Here is a 23,833-nt window from a genome sequence, read left to right as displayed (position 1 = left end):
ACATGAGCCCGTGGGAAATATTCCATATTCAAACTATAACAATAACCACTTCCCAAAAGCTCCTAACAATACCAATACATTAGGGGTTCAGGGAGCCAAATCTGGATGCTATGAGACATGCTAGATCCCCAGCATGATATGCTAGAGGAGGTAGCCAACATACAAGGAGAAGCAAAACCTGGTTGACCTTACAAAAATGTCAGAGTGACAGGAATCAGAGGATATACCAAGAGTCCTTAAATATATATTCCAGGAGAAGCCTTTCTTTTTCTTCTGTCAGTTGTAGGGCTTGAACTCAGGGCCTGGATGCTTTCCCTGAGCTTTTTTGCTCAAAGCTAGAGCGATACCACTTTGAGCCACAGTGCCACTTAAGGTTTTCTGGTGGTTAACTGAAGATAACAGTCTCATGGACTTTCCTACCCGAGCTGGCTTTAAACTATGATCCTCAGATCTCAGCCTCCTGAGTAGCTAGGATTACAGGCATTAGCCACTGGAAGCCTTTCTAAACAGTCTCCACACAGGGACAGTTCTCTAAGGAAAAGTCACAGTAATCTAAGGAAAACAAGCTAAGAAACCTACCTTTTCCTGAGTAGGAAACCTAGTCATACAGTGTGCAGGGAGACAAGACTTTGAAACTTAAGGATTTGTGGACATTCATCTATGTCTGCTTATTGCCTCCATTATTGTATCATTTCTGCTGCTGTTGCAGTGGTAAAGACAGGATACCCTGAATTCTTGCTATTATCATCAGCATTCCTAAACTTCCTTTTTAAATTTTTTGTGTCAGTCCTGGGGCTTGAACTCAGGATTTGTACACTGTTCCTGAGATTTTGTGCTCTACCACTTGAGCCACAGCTCCACCAATGCCTGGTTCTAAGCTTTTGCATCCTAAGTCTGGTTACTTCTAGAAATCTATGGTAGCAGAATAACAACATCCAATATTTTTGAGCTTTTACCATGTGTCTGATAGGTGTTAAACTCTTCAAAGTCATCTCTAGTCCTCATTATAACCATGACTTCTCTATTTACCTAAAGTTAATCTCCAAATTGCTGGGGACACAGGCCACAGAGGAGAGGAAGTGAGCATGGATAGGAAAAAAACTATTAGCCAACTATTATTCAGTAGCAGACCAACATGTCCTTCTCCTTGTTTTATGGATGAAAACACAGCTCAGAAGCCCTAGCTCTGGTGGCTAATGTCTATAATCCTAGCTACTCAGGAAGCTAAAACTTGAGGATTGGAGTTTGATGCTATCCCAGACTTAATCAGCAAAATTCTGAAGTGAAGGTACCGCTCCAGCCTTAGAGGAAAAATCCAAGCAAGAAGAAAGAGAGAGAGAGAGAGAGAGAGAGAGAGAGAGAGAGAGAGAGAGAGAGAGAGAGAGAGAGAGACTAACCAAGTTCAAGTTCACACAGTAAAGAGTGAGATCTGGGACAAGAGCCCAAGGCTAATGGGCAGCAACCCACGGTTTTTCCCAATCTGTTCACTGGCTAGGGTGAGTGCGGGGTGAAGGTTTTAGTACCAGTGGGCAGATGCCAGGGATTCTGCTAACCATTCCACCAGGCACAGGATGGCACAGACAGACTGGATCCATGCACAGCATGGGTAGCGCGGCTCGTGAGTCACGGTGTGCCTGGGGCCTGGATTTGGGCTTCTGCGCCGGCTGGGCTCGTGGGAACCCAGAGACTTGGGTTTATCTACCTGGTCTCTCCGGCTCTCACCAGCAAGCTGGAGGTGAACGAATCTAATCCATATCCGCGCATCTCAACCGTACCCACATTTACATTTGAGGAACGATGGCGCCCGCGTTCCCACCAAGGTGGTCCCCCCAGTGTGAGTCCCAAACGCCGCAGACGTTTCCAGAAGTGATGATTGAGGGCATTTAGGAGGGAATCCCTTGGCTTCTTCAGTCTGTCCACTTGTCTCACAGGAGGCCCCCAGTCTTTCACTCCAAGCCGTGGCTGCAGGAAAGGAGCGGGACTTGGGACTGCTGGGGTGAAGCACGCTTTTCCTGAGTGGAGCAGCCGCCTCAAGGCTTCCGGGCGGGTCCCCCAGCCGCGAGCGAAGGGCGGGGCCAGGCCCAAGGGCGGGGCCGAGGCACGAGCGGGGCGGAGCCTCGCTGAGGGCCGAGGGCGGGACGGGGCGGAGGGGCGGGGCCTGGTGGGGCGGAGGGGCGGGGCCGAGGCACGAGCGGGGCGGAGCCTCGCTGAGGGCCGAGGGCGGGACGGGGCTGGGGGCGGGGCCTGGTGGGGCGGGGGCGGGGCTGGTGGGCTGGGGCGGGGCCTGGTGGGGCTGGGGGCGGGGCTTCGGCGGGGGCTGGAGAAGGCGGCTCCGTCTCCCCTCGCTCCCGGCGCGTAGTCGGTCTCCTTCTGCATCCTCCCCGCACTCCGCGGGCTGAAGCGCCACCGCCGACCGACTGTCACTTCCGCCCCACCAGCGCCTGGTGAGCGCCCCGTGCTTTGATGTGGGTGGGGGTGGAGGAGGGAACCAGGGGTACCCCGGCTGGTTGGATCCCGCTGGGCCCGCGCCGAGAGTGAAGTCGGGTGTCGCCGGCGTCCCGGGCCACTCTGGGAGAAACGGATCCACCCGGTCCTCCAAAACACACAGCGCGCCACCTCCAACACACCTGCCCTGACTGTGGCCAGGGCTGCCAGCCCCGCCCTGCGCTCCAGGCCCGCGCTCCGGGGGAACGCGGTGGACAGGAGGCGGGGTCCCCCCGGAGCTCGCCCCGGAGCACGCCCGGGCCCGCAGCCGCTCGGGTCTGCCCGGCCTTCCCCCCCACGGCAGGAGAGCGGGAACGGCGGAAGGGGGGCTCGGGCCCCAGCACGGGCTGGATGTCCGCCCCCCTGTCTCAGCCTCTGGGCCCGCTCACCTGCATCGCGCGCCCCCTTTCCTCCCGAGATCCCCGGCCCGTGAAGAGTGAAAGCCCGAGCCGGTCCTGGTGGGGAGAGGGGGCGGCGGGAGAGCGGCTCGGGGCGCCCCGAAGTTCCCTGCCTCCCCCCACCGGTGTTATGTTCACTCCCCCTACCGCCCCCCTGGCTGGAACGTTGGGGTGGCGGTTTGCTCGCGGCGCCCTGGAGGAACTGGGGGGCGGGGGGGGGGATTTGCAGCCTTGGAAGGGGCGGGGTCCTGGCCCCTCTCACACTTCCCCAACCAGTCAAAGAACTTGTCCGGCCAAAGGAAGCCTTGCCAGCAGTTCCGAGCCTGTCTCTGCCTGCTGGCAGAGCTGAGCGCTGGGAACGTCCCAAAGTCAAGATCTAGGCCGGCGGCAGCTGTAAAAACGAAATCGAGAGTGGAGAGATCCGTATTTCCCTGGCCAAAGGGAGAGACTCTCGCTGGGGCTATGTTTAAAGTGTGCTTTAATTTGCACACCGTGTCGGTGTTCCTGCTTAGATTTCTCCCTTGCCACATAAGTAGCATATGGGAAATGGATTCAATATGTTAAGTAAAGTGAGGGTCTCTCAGTTCACGTTGACCACGGTGACAGAATCTATTTGGCATTTGTACTCTGGGTCAGGAAGTTATAAGGCAGAAATTGAAAAGAGATTTTTTGTGTCCAGCCAGACAGTTGTTATATGAAATGTCAAACAAGAATGATAGTCTTCTTTGAAACCTCAGCCAGAGTTAAAACTATCTGATTTAGTCCATTGCCTTTATAAAAAAATAAAAAAATAAAATTATGTCTGGTTGGGACAATAAATTCCAAGCTGTTGGTTTCATTATTCAAAGTATACTTGTGGCAAGGTTTGTTCTTGAGGCAGGCTCTTACCCATATGTAAAGTTGGAGGATTATTTAATGATGTGATAGAGGGCCAAGGGGGAAAAAGGAAGAAAAAATCATCCAAAGTCGCTATTACACACACACAAAAAAGCTTGGGGGTGGAGCAGTGAGATTTTAAGTACCATATTCTGTCTTACTGATTTTTGTGACACTAGGAATTGAACTTGGGACCTCAAGCTTGTTAGGCACATGCTCTACAACTGAGCTAACCCCACTAGCTACTTTTTGTATATTTTTTTTTTTGAGGGGGGGATCCAGTCGTGGGGCCTGAACTCTGGGCCTGGGCTCTGTCCCTCAGCTCTTCAGCTCAAGGCTAGCACTCTACCACTTGAGCCACCGTGCCACTTCCGGCTTTTTTCTTTTTGCTTATGTGGTGCTGAGGAATCGAACCCAGGGCCTCAGGCATGTAAGGCAAGTGCTCTACCACTGAGCCACCTTCCCAGCCCTTTTTTGTATATTCTTTACAGCATTTTGTCAGGCTAAAAAAAATAAACCTGAGCTTTCAGAGACAATATGATCCTTTTATTTCTAGCTATTTTAACTATGCAATATACACAAAATACATAGATATCACAGTGGAATATTTATAATCTTTTTTAAACTTATGGACATAGCTGGGCATGTGACTTAGTGATAGAGTGCTTACCTAGCATGCATGAAGCCCTGGGTTCAATTCCTCAGTGCCACATAAACAGAAAAAAAAAGCAACTTATGAACATCTTTTAATGTCACTTAGTAAATAACCATGGTATCATTTTAATGAATGTGAGTTTATCGCGTGTGTGTGTGTGTGTGTGTGTGTGTGTGTGTGTGTGTGTGTGTGTGTGTGTGTGTGTGTGTGTGTGTGTGTGTGTGTATGTCCCCTGGTATTGGTACTTGAACTCAGGGCCTCACATTCTTGTTTAACTTTTTTGCTTAGGCTATTGCAGTGCCACTTGAGCTACACACTCTTACTTATTGCTTTTTGCTGGTTGATTGGAGATCACTCAGATATGTCTGCCTGGACTGGTTTCCAACTGAGATCCTTAGATTTCAGCATTCTGAGTAGCTAGAATTATAGGTCTGAGGGCTGGGAAGGTGGCTCAGTGGTAGAGCACTTGCCTTGCATGCATGAGGCCCTGGGTTCGATTCCTCAGCACCACATAAGAAAAAAGCCAGAAGTGGCGCTGTGGCTCAAGTGGTAGAGCGCTAGCCTTGAGCTGAAGAGCTGAGGGACAGCGCCCAGGCCCAGAGTTCAGGCCCCACGACTGGACCCCCCCCAAAAAAAAAAAATTATACGTCTGAGCCACTGGCACATGGCAGAATTTGTCACTGTTAGCTCATTTCTCACTAATTTTTTGCAAGTCATTATATAATCTATACAGGGATTCAGTGTACATCCTATATGGCAATATTCCTATTTGACCTTTTTCTTAGAAAATAAGTCGTTAAAAGTCTATGCAATTTGAAATTTTGATAAGCATTGCCAAGCTCTCCTCCATTTGATTTTTTTTGGGGGGGGGTCCAGTCGTGGGGCCTGAACTCTGGGCCTGGGTGCTGTCCCTCAGCTCTTCAGCTCAAGGCTAGTGCTCTACCACTTGAGCCACAGCGCCACTTCCAGCTTTTTTCTTTTTGCTTATGTGGTGCTGAGGAATCGAACCCAGGGCCTCAGGCATGCAAGGCAAGCGCTCTACCACTGAGCCACCTTCCCAGCCCGCTCCCCTCCATTTGAATGCCCACCATGAGTGCTTAAGGGAAGCTGTTGTTGAACTTAGGGGATGAAGATTACTCATGATTTAACCAATATTTCTTCCAGGGACAGCAAAGAGCTAGGATGACATGAGAGACTGGACTGTGTACCACCCGAGGGACATTCCTAGTAGGAAAACTAATCCGCAGAGAGATTGAAGTGACTTTCAAGATGGCCAAAGAGGAACCCCCAAGTACTTCCAGGGATTTACAGGAGCTGCAGAGGAAGCTGTCTTTGCTGATAAAGTCCTTCCAAAACAACTCAAAGGTCAGTTTCCAATCAGACTATATAATCAGGAATCCCAAATTAACATTAGTTAATAGATAGAAATTAGTTAATAGATAGAAAATGATTTCTTTCTCAAGTAGAAGAAATTTGGGGTAAAGTCGGGCATCTTTCTTGCCACATCTAAGTTGTGACCTTCAGTCTCATTGTTCCAATGTGACTAGCAGAGAGAGCATCAGTATTCCAGGCATAGTATGGGAGAAATTGGAATGGGGAGGGTAGATTTTCAAGCCACCTCCAATTTAAGCAGACTTCTTGAAGTCACTTTCAGTTTTTTTCACAGGCTAAAAGTTGATTGGATGCCACCCCAAGTGGCAGATGTACTTCTTTATGTGGATTTATGGGAACTACTCCATACCTCAGATTCAGTCCTTTTCTTTTCCTTTTGTTGTTGTCGTTTGTGTTTTTGTGTTTGGATCATGGGGCTTGAAGTCAGGGCCTGGGCACTCTAAGCTTTGTTGCTCACAGCTAGCACTCTACTACTTGAGCCACATTTCCACTTCAACTTTTTGGTGATTAATTAGGGATAAGAATCTCAGGAATGTTCCTGCCCTGACTGGCTTTCAACTTGAATCCTCAGATCTCAGTCTCCAGAGTAGCTAGGATTATAAGTATACCTACCAGTACCTGGCATCCCTTTTTCTTATTTTGATGTTTATTTTGGTGTAATAATAAGTAATCAAAGCATACTTTAAAAAGACTCAAATCCAGTATTCCACTACAAATCCAACATCTAATAGAAATATACAGTGAGTTATGAGACTCTTATCTCCTCCACTTAACCATTAAAACATCAGAAGTGGAGCTGTGGTTCAAGTAGTAGAGCTTTGACCTTGAATGACAAAGTTAAGGGACAGCACCCAGGCCTTGAGTTTAAGCCTCAAGACCAGCACAAATCATCACTACAAACCCTGAATTTGCAAACACAAAGCTGTTCTTCTCAAGATAAATACAGAATCTGGACCTTCAAATCTCTAATCACATTTTGTCAACCGGTTAGCCCATAACTTATTTCTTTGGTTTTTATTCTTTGCTAGTACTGGGGCTTGAACTCAGAGTCTGGGTGCTATCCCTTAGCTTTTTTGCTCAAGGCTGACCCTCTACCACTTGAGCCACAACTCCACTTTGGGCTTTTTACTGATTAATTCGAGATCAAGGTCTGGGTGCTGTCCCTTAGCTTTTTTTTTTTTTTTTTTTTTTTGCTCAAGACTGGTGCTCTATAACTACTTGAGCTCTACTCATAGACTTTCCTGCTGGGGCTAGCTTCAAACCACAGCATATATCAGCCTCTTGAGTAGCTGTGATTATAGATGTGAGCTACCAGCGTCCAGCCTACATTTTTAATGTGTATTTTTAAAGGTATTTTATTTGAAGTATACTATTGATTACTAGCATTGAACTTAGTTAGCACTGTAAATCATGTCTTGAACAAACGACCATTTTCTTACACATATATTTGTTCCGTAATTCACATTCTGGTACTCAGGAACACTAGACAACACTTCAGTAAAATACTTGGGTCATTTTAAATGGTGAAATCACCAACCAGAAGAACAATAATGTGAAAAGTGTTGTACATAGTAACCATGATGTTATACTTCGGGTCTTGAGTGTCCTCTAAAGGCTCGTTTAACCTATAGGAAATAAGGCCGAGTAGGAGAGGTTTTTGAAATACTTCGAAGGGTACTTTGGAACCCTAGCCCCTCTACGTTTTTTTCCTCTCTCTTTTATATTTGTGTGCTGGTCGTGGGGCTTGAACTCAGAACCTGGATGCTATCCCTGAACTTTTTTTGCTCAAGGCTAGTGCTCTACCACTTAAGCCACAGCTCCACTTCTAGCTATTTCTCGGTAGTTTGTCATGCCCTATCCTGCCTGGGCTGGCTTTGAACCATGATCCTTAGGTCTCAGCCTCCTGAGTAGCTAGGATGAAAGGCTTGAGCCACCTGTGCCTGGCAAAGCCTGGGCTTTTTTGTTCAAGACTAGCATTGGACCTCTGAGCCACAGTCCACTTCCAGCTTTTCTTTTGGTAGTTAGTTGGAGATCAGAGTCTCATAGACTTTCCTGCCTGGAATGGCTTTGAACAGTAATCCTCAGATCTCAGCCTCCTGAGTAGAATTACAGTTGTGAGCCACCAGTGCCCCGCTTCTTCCTAGCTTCCTGGACATGAATGAGCTGTTATGTTCCACCACACATTTCTGCCAAGCTGTGCTGTGTCAGCATTGGTTGAGGGCTAGAACCTCCAACCTGTGAACTAAATACCTTTTCTTTTGTAAGTAGATTATCTCTTGTATTTGTATTAGTATCAGAAAGCTATCTTAACACCATAGTCAGAAGATGCTTGTTTAAAGAACTGAAATGAGAAGACAGTTTCTACTGTCCAGTGACTCAGTTTCACTCTGTTGGCATATGTCTACTGAATTATTTTTAAAACACCATAAGCATTGATTTAGAGATTGTGAATCAGTTCTAGTGAACAGACAAATTCTCAAATATAGAATTCAAATATAGAATTCTCAATATAGAATTCAGCCATAGAATTCTTCAAATATAGAAATTCAAATATAGATTGACTATGTGTTTACTTATATTGATTGAGCACTTACTATAAGCCAAACCCTATAGTAGGTATTTGCCATTTCTTAGTTAATATTTACATTTACATTCTGATATAGGCATTTAAAAGCAGATAGCTCACTTCTTGGCAATTTTTTATTCTTTCATCCCAGCTCCCCAATTGAGATATTCATTAGACTAGATTTAGGCAGGCCAGCCCACTTCCAGAATAATAGGAAAATTGATCAGTTATTTATGTCAGATAGTCCTGAGTTTCTTTTGTTTGTTTGTTTACTTATTTATTTTTATCCTCATAGTAGTGCTTGACCTTAGGACCTCATGCTCTTGCTTAACTTTCACTCAAAGCTAGTGTTCAACACTTGAGCCACATCTCCACTTCTGACTTTTTGCTGGTTAGTTGGCACTAAGAGTCTCTCAGCTTTGTCTGCCCAAGCTGGCTTTGAATCTCAGTCCTCAAATCTCAGCCTCTTGAGTATGTGGGATTTACAGGTGTGAAGGACCAATGCCCTGCTTACATTTTTTATTATACTAGTTATATTGATATTTTGATTGTATTAACAACTCAGAAAGATGATTTTGGAGCAAAGAGAGAAGCAAACCATTTGTAATCTCATCACTAACAAATTCAGTGATGGTGATTATTGTTAATTATTATCATCCTTCAGTACTTGTGATTATGATCACAGTAGATGTATTTTTTATTTTTGCCCAATAGTGTATCTTATATTTCTTCCATATTGAAGTATGAGTCTTAAGGATATTACATTTACTGTTAGTACTTCAGCAAAGAACACCAGATTCATTTGTATAAGTTTCCCCTTGTGTCCAGGGGAAATTTAGATGACCACATCTCTAGTTCATTGTGCCCTTTTCTCCTATCTGAGGCTAATTCCCCAGCTTAAAAAATTTTAAAACCCACAAAACTCCAGTAGCTCAGGCCTGTGAATAGTTTGGAGGCAGAGAATGGGAGGATCTAGGTTTGAGGCCAGCCTGAATAGAAAAGTTAGCAAGATCCCCTCTCAACTCATAGCTGGGCCCAGTGGCATGTGCCTGTCATTCCAGGCTATATGAGAGGCGAAGACCAAAGTGCTTGAACCTGGGCAGAAAAGTCTTTCTACTTTTCTTCATGGAAGGGAAACTAGACTAGCAATACAAGCTTATATGCAGGTGTGGGTAGAAAGTAAGACTCTACCCTGAAAACAACCAGTGAAAAGCATGGCTTGAGATATGGTTCAGCAGTATTGTACAAGTTTGAGGCCCTAAGTTCAAATCCCCCAGTACTACAAGAATAAATGGGCACCCAGATGAAGTGTGAAGTAGCTCCTTTTCCAAAACTCCTCTGAATGTATGGCCCTATACTAAATTGGACTTATAAAACAAATTGTATTGTTAGCCAGGTGTCGATGGCTCACGCCTGTAATCCTAGCTACTCAGGAGGCTAAGATCTGAGGATCATGGTTCAAAGCCAGCCCTCGCAGGAAAGTCCGTGAGACTTTTATCTCCAATAAACCACTAGAAAACTGGACGTGGTGCTGTGGCTCAAGCAGTAGAGCACTTGCCTTGAGCTGAAGAGCACAGGGAAAGTGCCCAGACCCAGATTCAAGCCCCATGACCAACAAAAAAAAATATGTATTGTTATTATAAAGATGATGTACAAAAGGGTTGCAGTTACATAAGTCAGATCAAGAGTACATTTCTTTTTAGATAACGCTACCCCTTCCCTCACTCTCTCCCAGTTTTTCTCTCCCATCCCCATGAACAAGATGTCAACATAGTGTATAAAGTTGTCTTTTTTAATGTATGTATGTATTGGCTTATTAACTAATTGATTTTTAGAGACAGGATCATACTATGTAGTCCAGGTTTGCCTTTAATCTACCACATAACTAGCGTAGGTTGGCCTTGAACTCATATCCTACTACCTTCATCTCATTCAAGTGCTAGGGTTACAGACATGCTCTATAAGTTCAGCCAGTTATCTTTTAGAATGAGAAACAGGAACCTGCTGAAAACAAAGCAAAGAAGCAGGTAAGATCTTCCAGGACTTTTGGTAGGGTTCTCCTAGAAAGCAAGGCTTGGCAGTGAATGAGGGCTGAGCCTTGGGAGGACTTAGAACAGAGGTCAGGCAGGTCACAGGGACCAGAGGTAACTTGACATGCCCTCCCTTATACTGTGCAGCTTCTCAACTTTTCCTTGTGTATCTGCTTTATTCTCCACCCCTGCAGCCTGGCTTCCCTGGCATTCCCAGTTGGGTGGGCAAACACATTTGTCAAGGCTGGCACCTTTGACTCCCATTTGGAGCCCTCTAATGGATCTGGTCTAGGAATCTCAGTGTCCAGTTCCTAAGAGCAAGTCTGGTTGGCCCTATCACCTGTGGCAGGTAGCAGTTAGGATGGGAACTTGCATTTCATTGTTCTGGACAAGGTTCAGGACCAGCCGTTCCCTAAAAAGGTGCTGTTTCCAGCATGGAGGCAGAGATGGATCATGAACTGGACAGATAACCAGGGATGGCATCACCTAATGCAGATAATCTGTGACAAATGATTTTCTTTATAGACTAAACCTTTTCTTCCACTAGGAATGTTTTTGAATATACCTCTCCTGGCACCAACTCCATGCCAGCAGATTCCTTAGGAATAATCTCAGAGTGATTGGCACACATACTTTTTTTTTGGTGCCTATGCTGGGGCTTGAACTCAGGCACTGGGCACTGTCGCTCAGCTTTTTGCTTAAGGATGGTGCTCTACCACTTGAGCCACAGCTCTACTTCTGGCTTTTGGTGGTTATTTGGAGATAAGAGTCTTATGAACTTCTCTGCACAGGCTGGCTTTGAAATGCAATCCTCAGGTGTCAGCCTCCTGAGTAGCTCGGATTTCAGGTATGAGCCACCAGGTTGGCCTGATTTTAACTCTTGTTCTTCTTCTTTCTGGTAGCAAAATACAATGAGTCACTGTTGTCTTTCATATTCTGACACTAGAGAATTTGCCTGGCTCCTGAAGAGTCCTGGTGGAGCCTTCAAATCCTTGAATCCTGCCCTTACTTTAGAATTTCCCATGCTGCTGTGTGTGTTTACAACTGAATCACCTTTGTCTGACCTTGAGCAAGTCACTTGAGCTCCTTTCTGTTTCCTCTTTTCTGTAACGAGTAGCAACAAGCCCATAGGCTTGCTGTAAGACTTATCACACAGAGCGTGTTTCATGCCAGTGCCGTCTTCTCCAGTCTGTGACGTTCCTAGGTTCATCACAGCCTTGTGCCTATAAAGTCTAGCTGGAGACCCATATCCATCTGCAGGATAGGGATGGAAAACTGTAACTTGTTAGTGTATGATCAGCTCTCCTCCTTCCTTTCCCTTCCATCCCCCTCTGTTGCATAAGCAGCTTGTGCTGGCCTGGCGCCTCCCTGAGTGCCCATCTGCCCTGCCCTCTACTTCTCCTTCCCAGGGCTCTCAAGTGACACCATCAGAGAAAACAGATGGTGTCAGGTGTTTACTAAGGACACACACAGACTGGACCTGGAAAGTGATTGATACAGTCTAGGAGAACAGATTAGTTTTCTCTACGCATTAAAGAATTAAAAGGCAGGTGAGTGTTTAAGGTAAACAGAGTAAGTTGATTTGAAAAATGAAAGCTGTGATCTATGGAGGGAAAATGGAATCACAGAAACAGAAGGACAAAGGATGAACTAATGCAACAATGATACTCACTTGACACTATGTTAGAAATGAACTATACAACTTGTAGAGGAGAAGGGAATAAGGAGGGGTAAGCAGGAGAAAATAAGGGAGAGGGTAACAATGTTTCAAAACTATGCACTCATTATTTATGTAACTGTAACCCCCCTTCATCACTGTTACAATAAAGATGTAAAAATAAAATAATATTAAAATATCTGATACAAAAAGAAAAATGAAAGTCATGAAAAAAAGTAGTGAAGCTCTCCATTAGGAGACAGGCCCAAACAGGAGTCCAATGGAGGCTTCTTTGAGGGTGAGCACAGGGTCTTCCCCTGGGCTTTGGACTGATTGATGGCTTGTGCATTCATTACCCTGGTTCTTTACATTGGTACCCAGGGCATTATGGGAAGAAGTGTTTGAGCAGGAACCCATGACATTATGGGAAGAAGCATTGAGCAGGAGCCCAAAGTCCTAGGGGAACAGGAAATGCCAAGATAGGATACATGTTACCAGCCATGTGTTACATCTGCCACTTTTTATTCCTATCTACCTAACTGTTCCTCTTTCTCTCTCTCATGATCAAGAACTGAGTCAGCATGGGATACCAGCCTGCACTCTCTGTGGCTTCTCCCCTGTGCCTCCCTTTCCAACAATGTGTTAACACGGGACAACTTTACTGTCTCTTACAAATGGAGTGTCTGAACTGGGCAGTCCTAACTTAGAGGTGATTCTTGATATGGTCTTCTCTAGCTAGAGAGGCTGAATAGCTTCCTTCTGTGGCTTTTGTCAGAATGGGTAGTGGAGGCAGCCTGGTCAGTGGGCATTATGCCAAGTTGTGGCCTGCCTTGAGAGAGTTCGCCTTAAAATGCAATGCTAAAGCCCCATGGTGGGCCGCTGTGGCTTCCTGGAATGCCTTTTTAATTTAAGCAGGGTGAGCTCTGTGCTTTGCTCACTATTGACTTTAAAACTTCATATTTCCAACTTGCACCCAAAGTTCTACCATTAGAAAACTTGGGTGAATACCTGTTTCCAAGCAGTACTTGTGTTTTTTTGGGGGGTGGCACTTATGATCACTGTGTTTGAATTATTATCTTCATTTCAGCCACTGGTGGTACAAGGCTCTAAACAATGAGATACATACAAGTTTTGATGGAGGAAGGTTTGGGAATGGGGAGACCTATCCAGGGAATAGGATCTAGAAAACCAGTACTGAGGAGAGAGAGAGCCTGGGCCCTCAGAAGGAGAGGAGGCACCCCATTCTTGTGGAACTCTGTAGTAACGCAAGCTTCTTCCATGACGTCAGACTTCCAAATCCCTTTGCCTAATAAAACAAGATAACTTATTTATTAAAAACAGTATATGCTTCTTGTTCTCATGAGACTATGACCAATATGGAATTCATCCATAAAGCGTTTTTATCTGATGAGGTGGTGACCATTGCATGATTTGACATTTAGAATCAAAGGTAGTGGCTTTTAACCCTTAGGTGTTACCACTTGGAAACAGGGCAACTCCAATATTGAGTTCATGGCATCTCAGACTTAAATGTATGTACAAATCATGTTGGAATCTTGGTTCAAAAGTAGAGTCATAAGGCTGGGCACTGGTGGCTCATACCTGTAATGTTAGCTACTCAGGAAGCTGAGATCTAAAGATCACTGTTTGAAGCCAGCCTAGGCAAGAATGTCCATGAGATTCTTATCTCCAATTAACTACTAAAAAGCTGAAAGTAGAGCTGTGGCTCAAGTGGTAGAGCACTAGCTTTGGGTAAAAAAGCTTGAGGACAGTGTACAATCTTGGAGTTCAAGACCCAGGACCAGAAGAAAAAAATTAAAAAGGAGTCAGGGCTGGGAATGTGGCTTAGTGGTAGAGTGCTTGCCTTGCATGCATGAGGCCCTGGGTTCAGTTCCTCAGTACCACATAAAGAGAAAAAGCCTTGAGGCAAAAGAGCTCAGGAACAGTGCCCAGGCCCTGAGTTCAAGTCCCAAGCAAAAAGATAGATGAGAGAGAGAGAGAAAAAGAGACAGAGAGAGACAGAGAGAGTGTGTGTGTCAGATTCAGCAGGTGTGGTGTGAAGCCTGACATTTTCCATTTCTAATAAGCTCCTAAATAACGCTTAATAGCCAGGATTTTAACTCATGTTTCTTGGCGACCTTACCTGTGAGAACTTCAGCTATAAAGGAGGAGGTACACTGTGTACCTTACATCATTACACAGGTAAACTGAAACTTTTTTTTTTTTGTCGGTCTCAGGGCTTGAACTCTGGGCTTGGGCACTGTCCCTGGGCTCTTCAGCTTAAGGCAAGTGCTCTACCGCTTGAGCCACAGCACCACTTCCAGTTTCCTAGTGGTTTATTGGAGATAAGAGTCTCACAGACTTTCCTGCCTGGGCTGGCTTTGAACTGCGATCATCAGATCTCAGCCTCCTAAGTAGCTAGGATTACAGGCATGAGCCACCGGTGCCCAGTTTGAAACTTTCTTATGAGAAGGGTATGTGTTAAGCAAGCAGTCCATGATTGAGTCTTTCTTCCTCAAAAGACCTGTCTGGCATTGGGTAGGGACATCATACTTGCTACCTGTGCTATTGTGCTTTATTTTACTGCCTGGGTGACTCATGTCTTGGGAGAAGTCTTGCAGTGACATCTTACATAAGAGCCTTCCAATTTGATGACCTCTGGTTGCCCTTCCTCCAGTTTGGGAAGATCCAGTTAATCTGGAATCCCGACATGTCACTCATGTACTTTGTCCTTTTGTCCACAGGTGGTTGCCTTTATGAAGTCCCCAGTGGGTCAGTACCTGGACAGACATCCTTTCCTGGCCCTCGCGGTGCTGGTGTTTGTCGCCATGTCAGCCATTCCTGTCGGGTTCTTCCTGCTCTTTGTGGTGCTTACTTCACTGCTTGCTCTCGTGGGAGTTGTATTACTGGAAGGTATGTTGCTCAGTTATTGGGAAGTGAAGTTTGTTTGCTCTGTCGAGCAGTTGGCTCAGTGGTAGAGTGCTTGCCTTGCATGCCTGAGGCCCTGGGTTCGATTCCTCAGCACCACATGAGCAAAAAGCAAAAAGCCGGAAGTGGCGCTGTGGCTCAAGTGGTAGAGCTCTAGCCTTGAGGTGAAGAGCTGAGGGACAGCGCCCAGGCCCAGAGTTCAGACCCCACGACCGGACCCAAAAAAAAAAAAAAAAAGAAAGAAAGAAAATGGGCAAAACAGGTGCCAGTAATCCTAGCTCTAATCCTAGCTACACGAGAGGCTGAGCTCTGAAGATCACCGTTTGAAGCCAGCCTGAGCAGGGAAAAAAAAAAGCCATAACTAGAGCTGTGGTTCTAGTAGTAGAGCACTACTAGCCTTGAGGGAAAAAAACTTCCGGGATGGTGCCCAAGTCCTGAGTTCAAACCCCAGGATACACACACACACAAGAAAAAGAAAAGAAAAGAAAAAGAGCAGGAAGAGGGGGAGGGAGAGGGGAAGGGCGGGGGAGGGATTCAAATGTAATCCAGTTTGTGAAGAGTAGGGATTGGAGGCCAGCCAGTTGTCACCGTGCCCTGAGGCCCACTTGGGCGGTAAGATTGCCTCCACTTTCCTTGATTCCAGAAATCTCCATTCTTATGGGGAAGTGCCTTACTTCCAAAATGTGAGTTAACTGTCATTATTTTACACATACTAGCCCAGGCTCTGCTTGAGAGGTAAACCCTTTTCCTAACCATGCTCTCCTTCTAGGACTGGTCATCTCTGTGGGGGGCCTCACCCTGCTTTGTGTCCTCTGTGGCGTGGGCTTTGTGTCACTCACCCTGTCTGGAATGATCCTAGTGACCTACATGGTGACCTCAAGCTTCATCAGCTACTGGTTTTCTCCCAGGTACACACATGTCAAGGGAACAATTTTATTGTGACCATTTGAGAGGCCAAATTTTCAGAGTCAGGTATTTTCTCATAGTTGCCAATACAGCACATCAGACATCAAATAGAAATTTACAGTGAGTCTCAAACATAAACTGGCATCATAGTGGGGCCTGGTAGCTTATTCCTGTAATCCTAACTACTCAGGAGGCTGAGATTTGAGGATCATAGTTCCAAGCCAACCCAGGCTGGAAATTCCGTGAAACTCTTATCTCTAAGTAACCAGCAAAAAGCCAGAAGTAGAACTGTAACTCAAGTGCTAAAATACCAGACTTGAGCAAAATGCTGAAGGAACAGTGCCCAGGCCCTGAGTTCAAGTCTCAACACACACACACACACACACACACACACACACACACACACACACACACACACACACACACACACACACACACACACACACACACACACACACACACACACACACACACACACACACACACACACACACACAGACTACCACCACCCATCACACATAGAACTCATCTCATTGTCAATCTACTATGGATTGCTTATCAGATATCCTTTCGTTTACAAAGACCAAATTAAGGTGTTTGGGGTCAGATAGAGATGGAGAAAAGCAGGCTGTAGACTGCCCATCCCTAGAGTGGCAGAGCAGTCAGGAAGCCGCCTTCCCCACAGTCACACACTGATTGCATCTCATGTTTGACTGTAGGTTCTGTTCTTTCACTATGGTTCCCTGGGCCTTGGCTGAAGGAGCAGTGATCTGTTTAAAAGCTGGAAGGAAACCAACTTGGCTCTTATTTTTGTTTGTTCCTTGTGTAGAAGCCCTGTTCTTCATGTAAGCTCTTGCTAGATTGATGACAGTGGGTAATACCTAGGGAGCACTTGCTCTGTCCCAGGGTCTCTCTTAAACACTTTCTGAGCCTCATCTTGTAAAATCTTCACAGCTCACACAGTCTGTAATAAAGAAAATGAATATAAGTACCCAAACAGAGCTAGGACTTAAATCCAGGTCACTTAACTCTAATAAAGTCCTCTTAAACAAGATGTGAAGGACTGCAGAAGTGACGGCAGTAAGTATTTAGTGGGGTTTTTTTAGACTATGTTATTATTTTCCCAGTAGATCTGCTCAGTTGCTATAGCATAAAAGCAACGGAAGCAAGTGAATGTATATATCTGTGTCCCAATAAAACTTTATTTACAAAAATGAACAGTTGGGCCAGGCACTGGTAGCTCAAACCTGTAATCCTTAACTACTCAGGAGGCTGTGATTTAAGGATTGAATTTCAAAGCCACCCTAGGCAGAAAATTTGATGAGATTCTTATATCCAGTTAACTAGCACAAGGCCAACAGCCTTGAGTGAAAAAGCTAAGCAAGAGCAGGAGGACTGAGTTCAAGCCCCAGTACTGGTGCATGCATGCGCACGTACATGTACGTGTGTGTACACACACACACACACACACACACACACACACACACACAGAGAAAATTAAAAATCAGAGAGCTGTCTGGGTTTGGTCCCTGGGCCATAGTTACCAACCCTTTGAACTAGCCTTCAGTTTCTTATCACAATATTACCCTGTGGTTATTCATTTGTTGGAGTGGGTGTAAATTGAAGTTGCTCAGGGCTGGTTCTCACAGAATTACTTCACTGATACAATCGGAGTCACATCTAACATTTCCCAAGTTGCTTTGATTACTATCAGTCTTAAAGGAGATGAAAGGGGAAAGAGTGACTTACTTGGTTTATTGGGGTGACGCTTTGAGCCCAGATCCCTTCCAGCCTAGGAACTCTGCTCAAATAAGATGAAGTTCTTTAAAATTATTCCATATTGCCAAGTGTTAGTGGTTCATGCCTGTAATTCTAGCTACTGAGGAGGCTGAGATCTAAGGATCTTGGTTCAAAGCCACCTGGGCAAGAAAGTCCCTGACACTCTTCATCCCCAATTTACTTTCTAACACTTAAGTGGTAGAGTGCTAGCCTTGAGCAAAAAAAAGCTCAGAGATGGCATCCAGGCACTGAGTTCAAGCCTTAGGCCTGGCACCAAATTTTTAAAATATTTTTTATTGAGATTGTGATTACATAAATTCCACAGATTTCACAGTATTGTGGGATAGTGATACTTAGTTAAAGTCACAAACACATTTTAATCTTGCACAGTTCCACAGAAGTAGCAAATGGCTGTTTGTTAATGAAGTGCTTGAAAAAAATATACCTAGAATTTGGACTTGATCTTCTCTTCCTAACCCAGGGAGTTGTTTGGACCATAGTTGTCACTTGGACCCAGATTCTCAAGCTTTTTGACCTCAGGACTCATTTTACCTCTATTGAAGAAACACATTGACCAGCAAATAATGTCATATCCTCAGCTATGACACTTTCCTTTTTAAAATAGTTTTATTGTTATTATAAAGTTGATGTACAGAGGGGTTGCAGTGACACAAGTCACGTAATGAGTACATTTTTTTGGACAGTGTCACCCCTTCTTTTACTCTCTTCCAGTTTTTCCCTCTTGTCCTTACCCACAAGTTAGATAGTTCATTTTCAACATAGTGTCTAGTACCACTCAGCATTTGTTTACCCTTTGTCCCTCCATTTCTGTGCCCCCCCTTACCATCCCAATGACAGATAGATAGATAAAATAAAGACAGGTAAATATAAAAATAAAACAAACAGAGAGAAAACAAAAACACCAAGAAAGAAAAAAACCTCTTGCTTCCATTTCCTGGAGTTCATTTAGATAAATATTATTTTATATGATCAGATGTACATAAATAGTGTGCCTTTGTGTTCCTCTCCCAAGAGTATCCTCCATTGGTCTCACTGAGTGTGAATGCCTAGAGTCATATATAATTTATATGTCCCAGTGTATTTTAGATCTAGCTTCCACATATGAAAGAAAAAATATGCCATTTGTCTCTCTGAGCTTGGCTTACCTCACTTAACATGATTTGTTCTAGGTCCATCCATTTCCCTGCAAATGATATAATCTCATTCTTTCTAATGGCCATGTAAAATTTCATTGTGTGTAGCGACCACATTCTTTTGAGTCACTCATCTATTGTAGGGCATCTGGGCTGTTTCCATAGCTTAGCTATTGTGAATAGTGAAGCACTGAACATGGATGTGCAGGTGTCTTTTTTTTTTAATTTAATTTTATTTTATTTGAGAACATACTGTACAGAGGGGTTACAATTACATGGGCAGGATAATGCATACATTTCTTACCAAGCATTGCAGCCTCCTCCTTTGTTTACCCTTCACCTCCCTTCCCAGCCTCCCCCCTCACCCCCCCATTATACACCCCTCCCCCACACACACCGACATTGTAAAGCTGGTTTTGACATGACATTTTGTACTTCTCATTGTTGCAACAGCTCCACCTGAATCCTTAAACGACTTGTTTGTCCCCATCTCCTCCACATGTTATACTGACATCAAATATAGTGAAAGCGGGGGTTACACTGTGGGGGAGGGACATACAAAGCAACAAAGAAATAATCTTATAAATGCGTTAGAAACACATGCATGAAAGAAACGAAAACATTAAAATACATATTTAAGGGTTTATTTTCCTAACATCACATTATCTGACTTTTTCCGCTTGACTCATACCTATACTAGATATTGCAAATAAGGGAAACCATGGGACCTATGTTTCTTTGGGCCTGGCTTACTTCACTTAATATAATTTTTTCCAAACCTTTCCATTTCCTAACAAATGGGGAAATGTCATTCTTTCTGATGGAGGAATAGAATTCCATTGTGTATATATACCACATTTTCTTGATCCATTCATCTACTGAGGGGCATCTGGGTTGGTTCCATATCTTAGCTATGGTAAATAATGCTGCAATAAACATAGTTGTGCTGGTAGGTTTAGTGTGGTCTTGTTTGTAAACATTTGGGTAAATGCCCAAAAGTGGGATTGCTGGATCATAGGGGAGATCTATGTGAAGTCTTTTGAGGAACCTCCATACTGCTTTCCAAAGTGGTTGAACAAGTTTACATTCCCACCAACAATGAAGTAAGGTTCCTTTCTGTCCACATCCCCTCCAGCATCTGTTGTTGTTAGAGTTCTTGATTTTTGCTGTTCTAACTGGAGTGAGGTGATATCTCAATGTTGTTTTGATTTGCATTTCTTTTATGGCTAGGGATGTTGAACATTTCTTCATGTGTCTATTGGCCATCCTTCTTTCTTCTTCAGAGAAGCTTCTCTTTAAGTCTTTCGCCCACTTATTTATTGGGCAGTTGTTTCTTTGAGGATTTGTTGTTGGGTGGTTTAATTTTTTGAGTTCCAAGTATATTTTAGATATGAGACCCTTGTCCGTTTTATGGCTAGTAAAGATCTTCTCCCAATCGGTGGGCTTTCTATTGATCTTGCTAGCTATGTCATTTGCCCTGTGCAGGTGTCTTTACAGTATCCCGGCTTATGATGTTCTGGGTAGATGCCAAGGAGTGGTTTGGCTGCTGGGTCATAGGAAAGATCTATGTTTAATTTTTGAGGAACTTCCAGAATAGTGAGAGAAACACAGGTTTACTCTGGCACAAGTACAGAGAGAGGAAATTGGGCCCCACTCCACAGTGTGGGAGCCCTGGGAGGGATGTTTCCATAGCTTGGCTAGTGTGACTAATGTAGCAATGAAAATGGATGTTCAGGGTAGATGCCCAGGAGTGGTGTGGCTGGGTTATAAGAAAGATTTAAGTTTAGGGTTTTGTTTTGCTTTTTGAGGAACCTCCAGACTGCTGTCCAAGTGGTTGTACTAGTTTTCATTCCCACCAACAGTTGCAATAGGGTTCTTTTATCCCCATCCCCACCAACATTGGTTATTGTTCAAATTCATGATACTAGCTAATCTTTCTGGGATTAGATGGAATCTCAGAGTTGTTTGACTTGCATTTTCTTTAGGCCAGAGATGATGAGCATTTTCTTATGAGTTTCTTGGCCATTCTTCCCTTTTCTTCTGAGACATCTATCTTTAGCTCCTTTGCCCATTTAGTAATTGGCTTATTAGCTTTAGGAGTCATTGATTTCTTGAGCTCCTTGTATATTTTGGATATTAGGCCTGTGTAAGATGTATTACTGGTAAAGATCTTTTCCCAGACCGCTGGCTATCTTTCTAGTTTAGCATATGTCCTTTGCTGTGTGGAAACTTTTTACTGAGATGTAATCCCATTTGTCAAGTGTCCTATCTGCTGTGCCCCTAGGACTCTTCAAAAAGTTCCTGCCTATGCCTGAGTTCTCATGTTTAGCCTACTCCCTCTTGCAGTAATTTCAGAGTTTTGGGTCTGACATTGAGGCCTTTGATCCACTTTGAAATGATCTTAGTGCACGGTGACAAACTGGAATCTACTTTTAGTTTCTGCATATTGATGCCCAGTTTTTCTTGAAAAGGCTATCTTTTTTTCCACTGAATATCTCTGTCTCCCCTATCAAATATTAGATGATTGTACGTATGTGGTTTTATTTATGGGTCTTTTAGTCTGTTCCATTGACCATCAGGTCTATTTTGTTTTTGTTTGTGTAGCTCTGTAGTAGAGCTTGAGGTTTGGGATTATGATACCACCGCATTGCTTTTTTTTTTGCCTCGAATTGCTTTAGCTATTCAAGGTCTTTTGTTTTTCCATATGAGTTTTTGGATTGTTTTCTCATCTTAATAAAGAACTTCATTGGGATTTTGATATGGATTGCATTGAATTTGTAGATCATTTTTGGTAGTATGGCCATTTTCACAATATTAATTCTACCTATCCATGAACATTGAAGGTCTTTTCATTTCCTAACACCATCTTTGATGGTTAAATTTTTATAGTTTTCACTATAAAGGTCTTTTGCTTCATTAGTTAAGTTTTTCTCAGATTTTTTTGGGCTATTGTAAATGAAGCTGTTTTCCTGATTTCCCTCTCTACTTATATATTGTTGTTTATACAGAAATGCTACTGATTTTTGTAGGATAATTTTGTATCCTGCTATTTGAGCAGCTGAGAATCTGGGAATGGAGTCTTTTATGTCCTTTAGATACAAGATCATGTCATCTGCAAATAAAAATAGTTTGACTTCTTCTTTCCCTATGTGAATCTCTTTTATGTCTTTTTCTTGCTTTATTGCTCTGGCTAGAAATTCCAGAACCATATTGAAGAGGAGTGGAGAGAGTGGACATCCTTGCCTTGTTCCCGATTTTAGAGGAAATGGTTTTAGTTTTTCCCCGTTCAGTATGATGGTGGCTGTTGGTCTGTCATATATAGCCTTTATTATTTTGAGGTATGTTCTTTCTATTTCTAGCTTCTCCAGAGTTTGTTTTTAACATGAATGGTTATTGGATTTTGTCAAAGGCTTTTTCCACATCTGTTGAGATGATATGTGGTTCTTGTCTTCAGCTCTGTTGATTGATGTATGTTAAACCAGCCTTATATCTCTGGGATTAAACCCACTTGATCATAATGTATGGTTTTTTTGATTACTTGCTGAATTCTGTTGGCTAAGACACCCTTGCTATTGAGCTAACTCTTTTATCCTGTCACCAAACAGACCACTGACACAGCAAAACCCCAGTGTCATCTGTCAGCTGTCCACAGACCTTGAAGGCTTACACCAGGAATGACGAGTTGCTGGAACCAGAGATTGTTTCTCCTCATCTCAGGAAAATTGTCGGGTCACACTCACCGCCTTGGGGTTATGGCTAAGAGAAAGGAGCTGGGTAAAATGTGTTTCATGGGGCCTCTAGCTTCTTTACTTACTGTGTACAAAATTGTGCTATGGCCCAGATGGACTCTTGCCCATGACTCTCCAGTATATAGTCTTGATGTTGGCAGGGTCTCAGCATCTTTTCTTCCCACGGCTTAATCTCAGGACCTGGCACCGTCCCCTTTCTTTTTTCTTTTCTTTTCTTTTTTTTTTTCGTGGGGCTTGAACTCTGATTTTCTGAGTGGTTTATTGGAGATAAGAGACTCACAGACTTTCCAGGCTGGCTTTGAATCATGATCCTCAGACCTCAGCCTTCTGAGTAGCCACCAGCACTTGGCCCATCCCCTTTCTTTTTTGCTCAAGTCTGGTGCTTTACCACTTGAGCCACAACTCTACTTCCAGCTTTTTTCTGGTTAGTTGGAGATAAGAATCTCACAGACTTTCCTGCCAGGGTTGGCTTGGAACCATGATCTTCAGATCTTAGCCTCCTGAGTGGCTAGGATTATAGGTGTGAGCCACTGGTGTGAGCCCAGCAACAGTGGATTGTTTTCTGAGGGATTTTTCTTGTTGTTGTGTTTTAGAAGGAGAGAAGCTGTATTTTTATTCACTGAAAGAAAAAATGAGAGAAAAAATACAAAACAGAACCAGCTCTTCTGCCTTACTCTTTTGTTTTGTTTTTTAATCAAAAAGAGCAGCAACATTTGGGAACAATACCAACTCAAGATTGCAAGAGTCCTAAATTTGTGGCTCAGAGTCTTTTAAAAAGCCTTGTCATTATTTCCATTGTAACTGCTGATTACTATTAACTCTTACTTCTCTTTACATATTTGTACTTGATACTTTCAGTTCTGGTTTAAAGAACTTGACTTGTGAAGTCATTTCTTTTTTTTACAAAAAAAATTCTATAAGACTACATACAAAGTCAAATAAAATATCTCCTGTGATTTATACTTCAGCGGCTTATTTGCTGTGGCATTTTATTAAATATTTGTTGGGTGGGATTTTTTTTTGTACTTTTTTGTTCAGGTACATCAGACTTGCTGTGTTAATTTTCCATTACTATGACAAAATGCCTGAGTTAGTAAGCTTTATAAAGGACTTGTTAATTTAGGTCATAAGTTCAGATTCAGTCCATGGTCACTTGGTTCGTTTGGTTTAGGACAGTGGTCGTACATAATGGTAGAGACTGAGGTGCCAGGCTCTGGTAGCTCGTACCTGTAATCCGAGCTGTCCTGGAGGCTGAGGAG

General features: G+C 43.8%; 1 protein-coding gene across 3 annotated transcripts; it reads left to right on the top strand.

Moving 5' to 3' along the window:
- The first annotated feature begins 2,325 nt into the window (after positions 1-2,325).
- Ldaf1 (lipid droplet assembly factor 1) lies at positions 2,326-23,541 on the top strand. 3 transcript variants are annotated; one of them, XM_070004371.1, is made up of 6 exons: positions 2,326-2,444; positions 5,578-5,778; positions 14,803-14,971; positions 15,756-15,894; positions 22,020-22,163; positions 22,431-23,541. In XM_070004371.1, the coding sequence occupies exons 2-6, from the start codon at positions 5,683-5,685 to the stop codon at positions 22,501-22,503; spliced, it is 621 nt and encodes a 206-aa protein (XP_069860472.1). In that variant the 5' UTR covers positions 2,326-2,444; positions 5,578-5,682; the 3' UTR covers positions 22,504-23,541. The 3 variants fall into 3 exon arrangements, with proteins under 3 accessions (XP_069860472.1, XP_069860473.1, XP_069860474.1); XM_070004372.1 differs by lacking the exon at positions 22,020-22,163; XM_070004373.1 differs by lacking the exons at positions 15,756-15,894; positions 22,020-22,163.
- Positions 23,542-23,833: the final 292 nt, after the last annotated feature.

The sequence above is a fragment of the Dipodomys merriami genome, unplaced genomic scaffold, assembly GCF_024711535.1.
Source record: "Dipodomys merriami isolate MVZ:Mamm:240054 unplaced genomic scaffold, mDipMer1.0.p SCAF_62, whole genome shotgun sequence".
Taxonomy (NCBI): Eukaryota; Metazoa; Chordata; class Mammalia; order Rodentia; family Heteromyidae; genus Dipodomys; species Dipodomys merriami.
Note: the sequence above shows the minus strand (reverse complement) of the source record. Positions and strands in the feature narration are given on the sequence as shown.

Bases quoted from the DNA above. Each gene is read 5' to 3' on its own strand.
- Ldaf1 (XM_070004371.1), top strand. From the start codon at position 5,683: ATGGCCAAAGAGGAACCCCCAAGTACTTCCAGGGATTTACAGGAGCTG. The intron at 15,895-22,019 runs GTACACACATGT...TGCTCTGGCTAG, and splicing joins AGCTACTGGTTTTCTCCCAG to AAATTCCAGAACCATATTGA. The intron at 22,164-22,430 runs GTATGTTCTTTC...GTCACCAAACAG, and splicing joins ATAGCCTTTATTATTTTGAG to ACCACTGACACAGCAAAACC.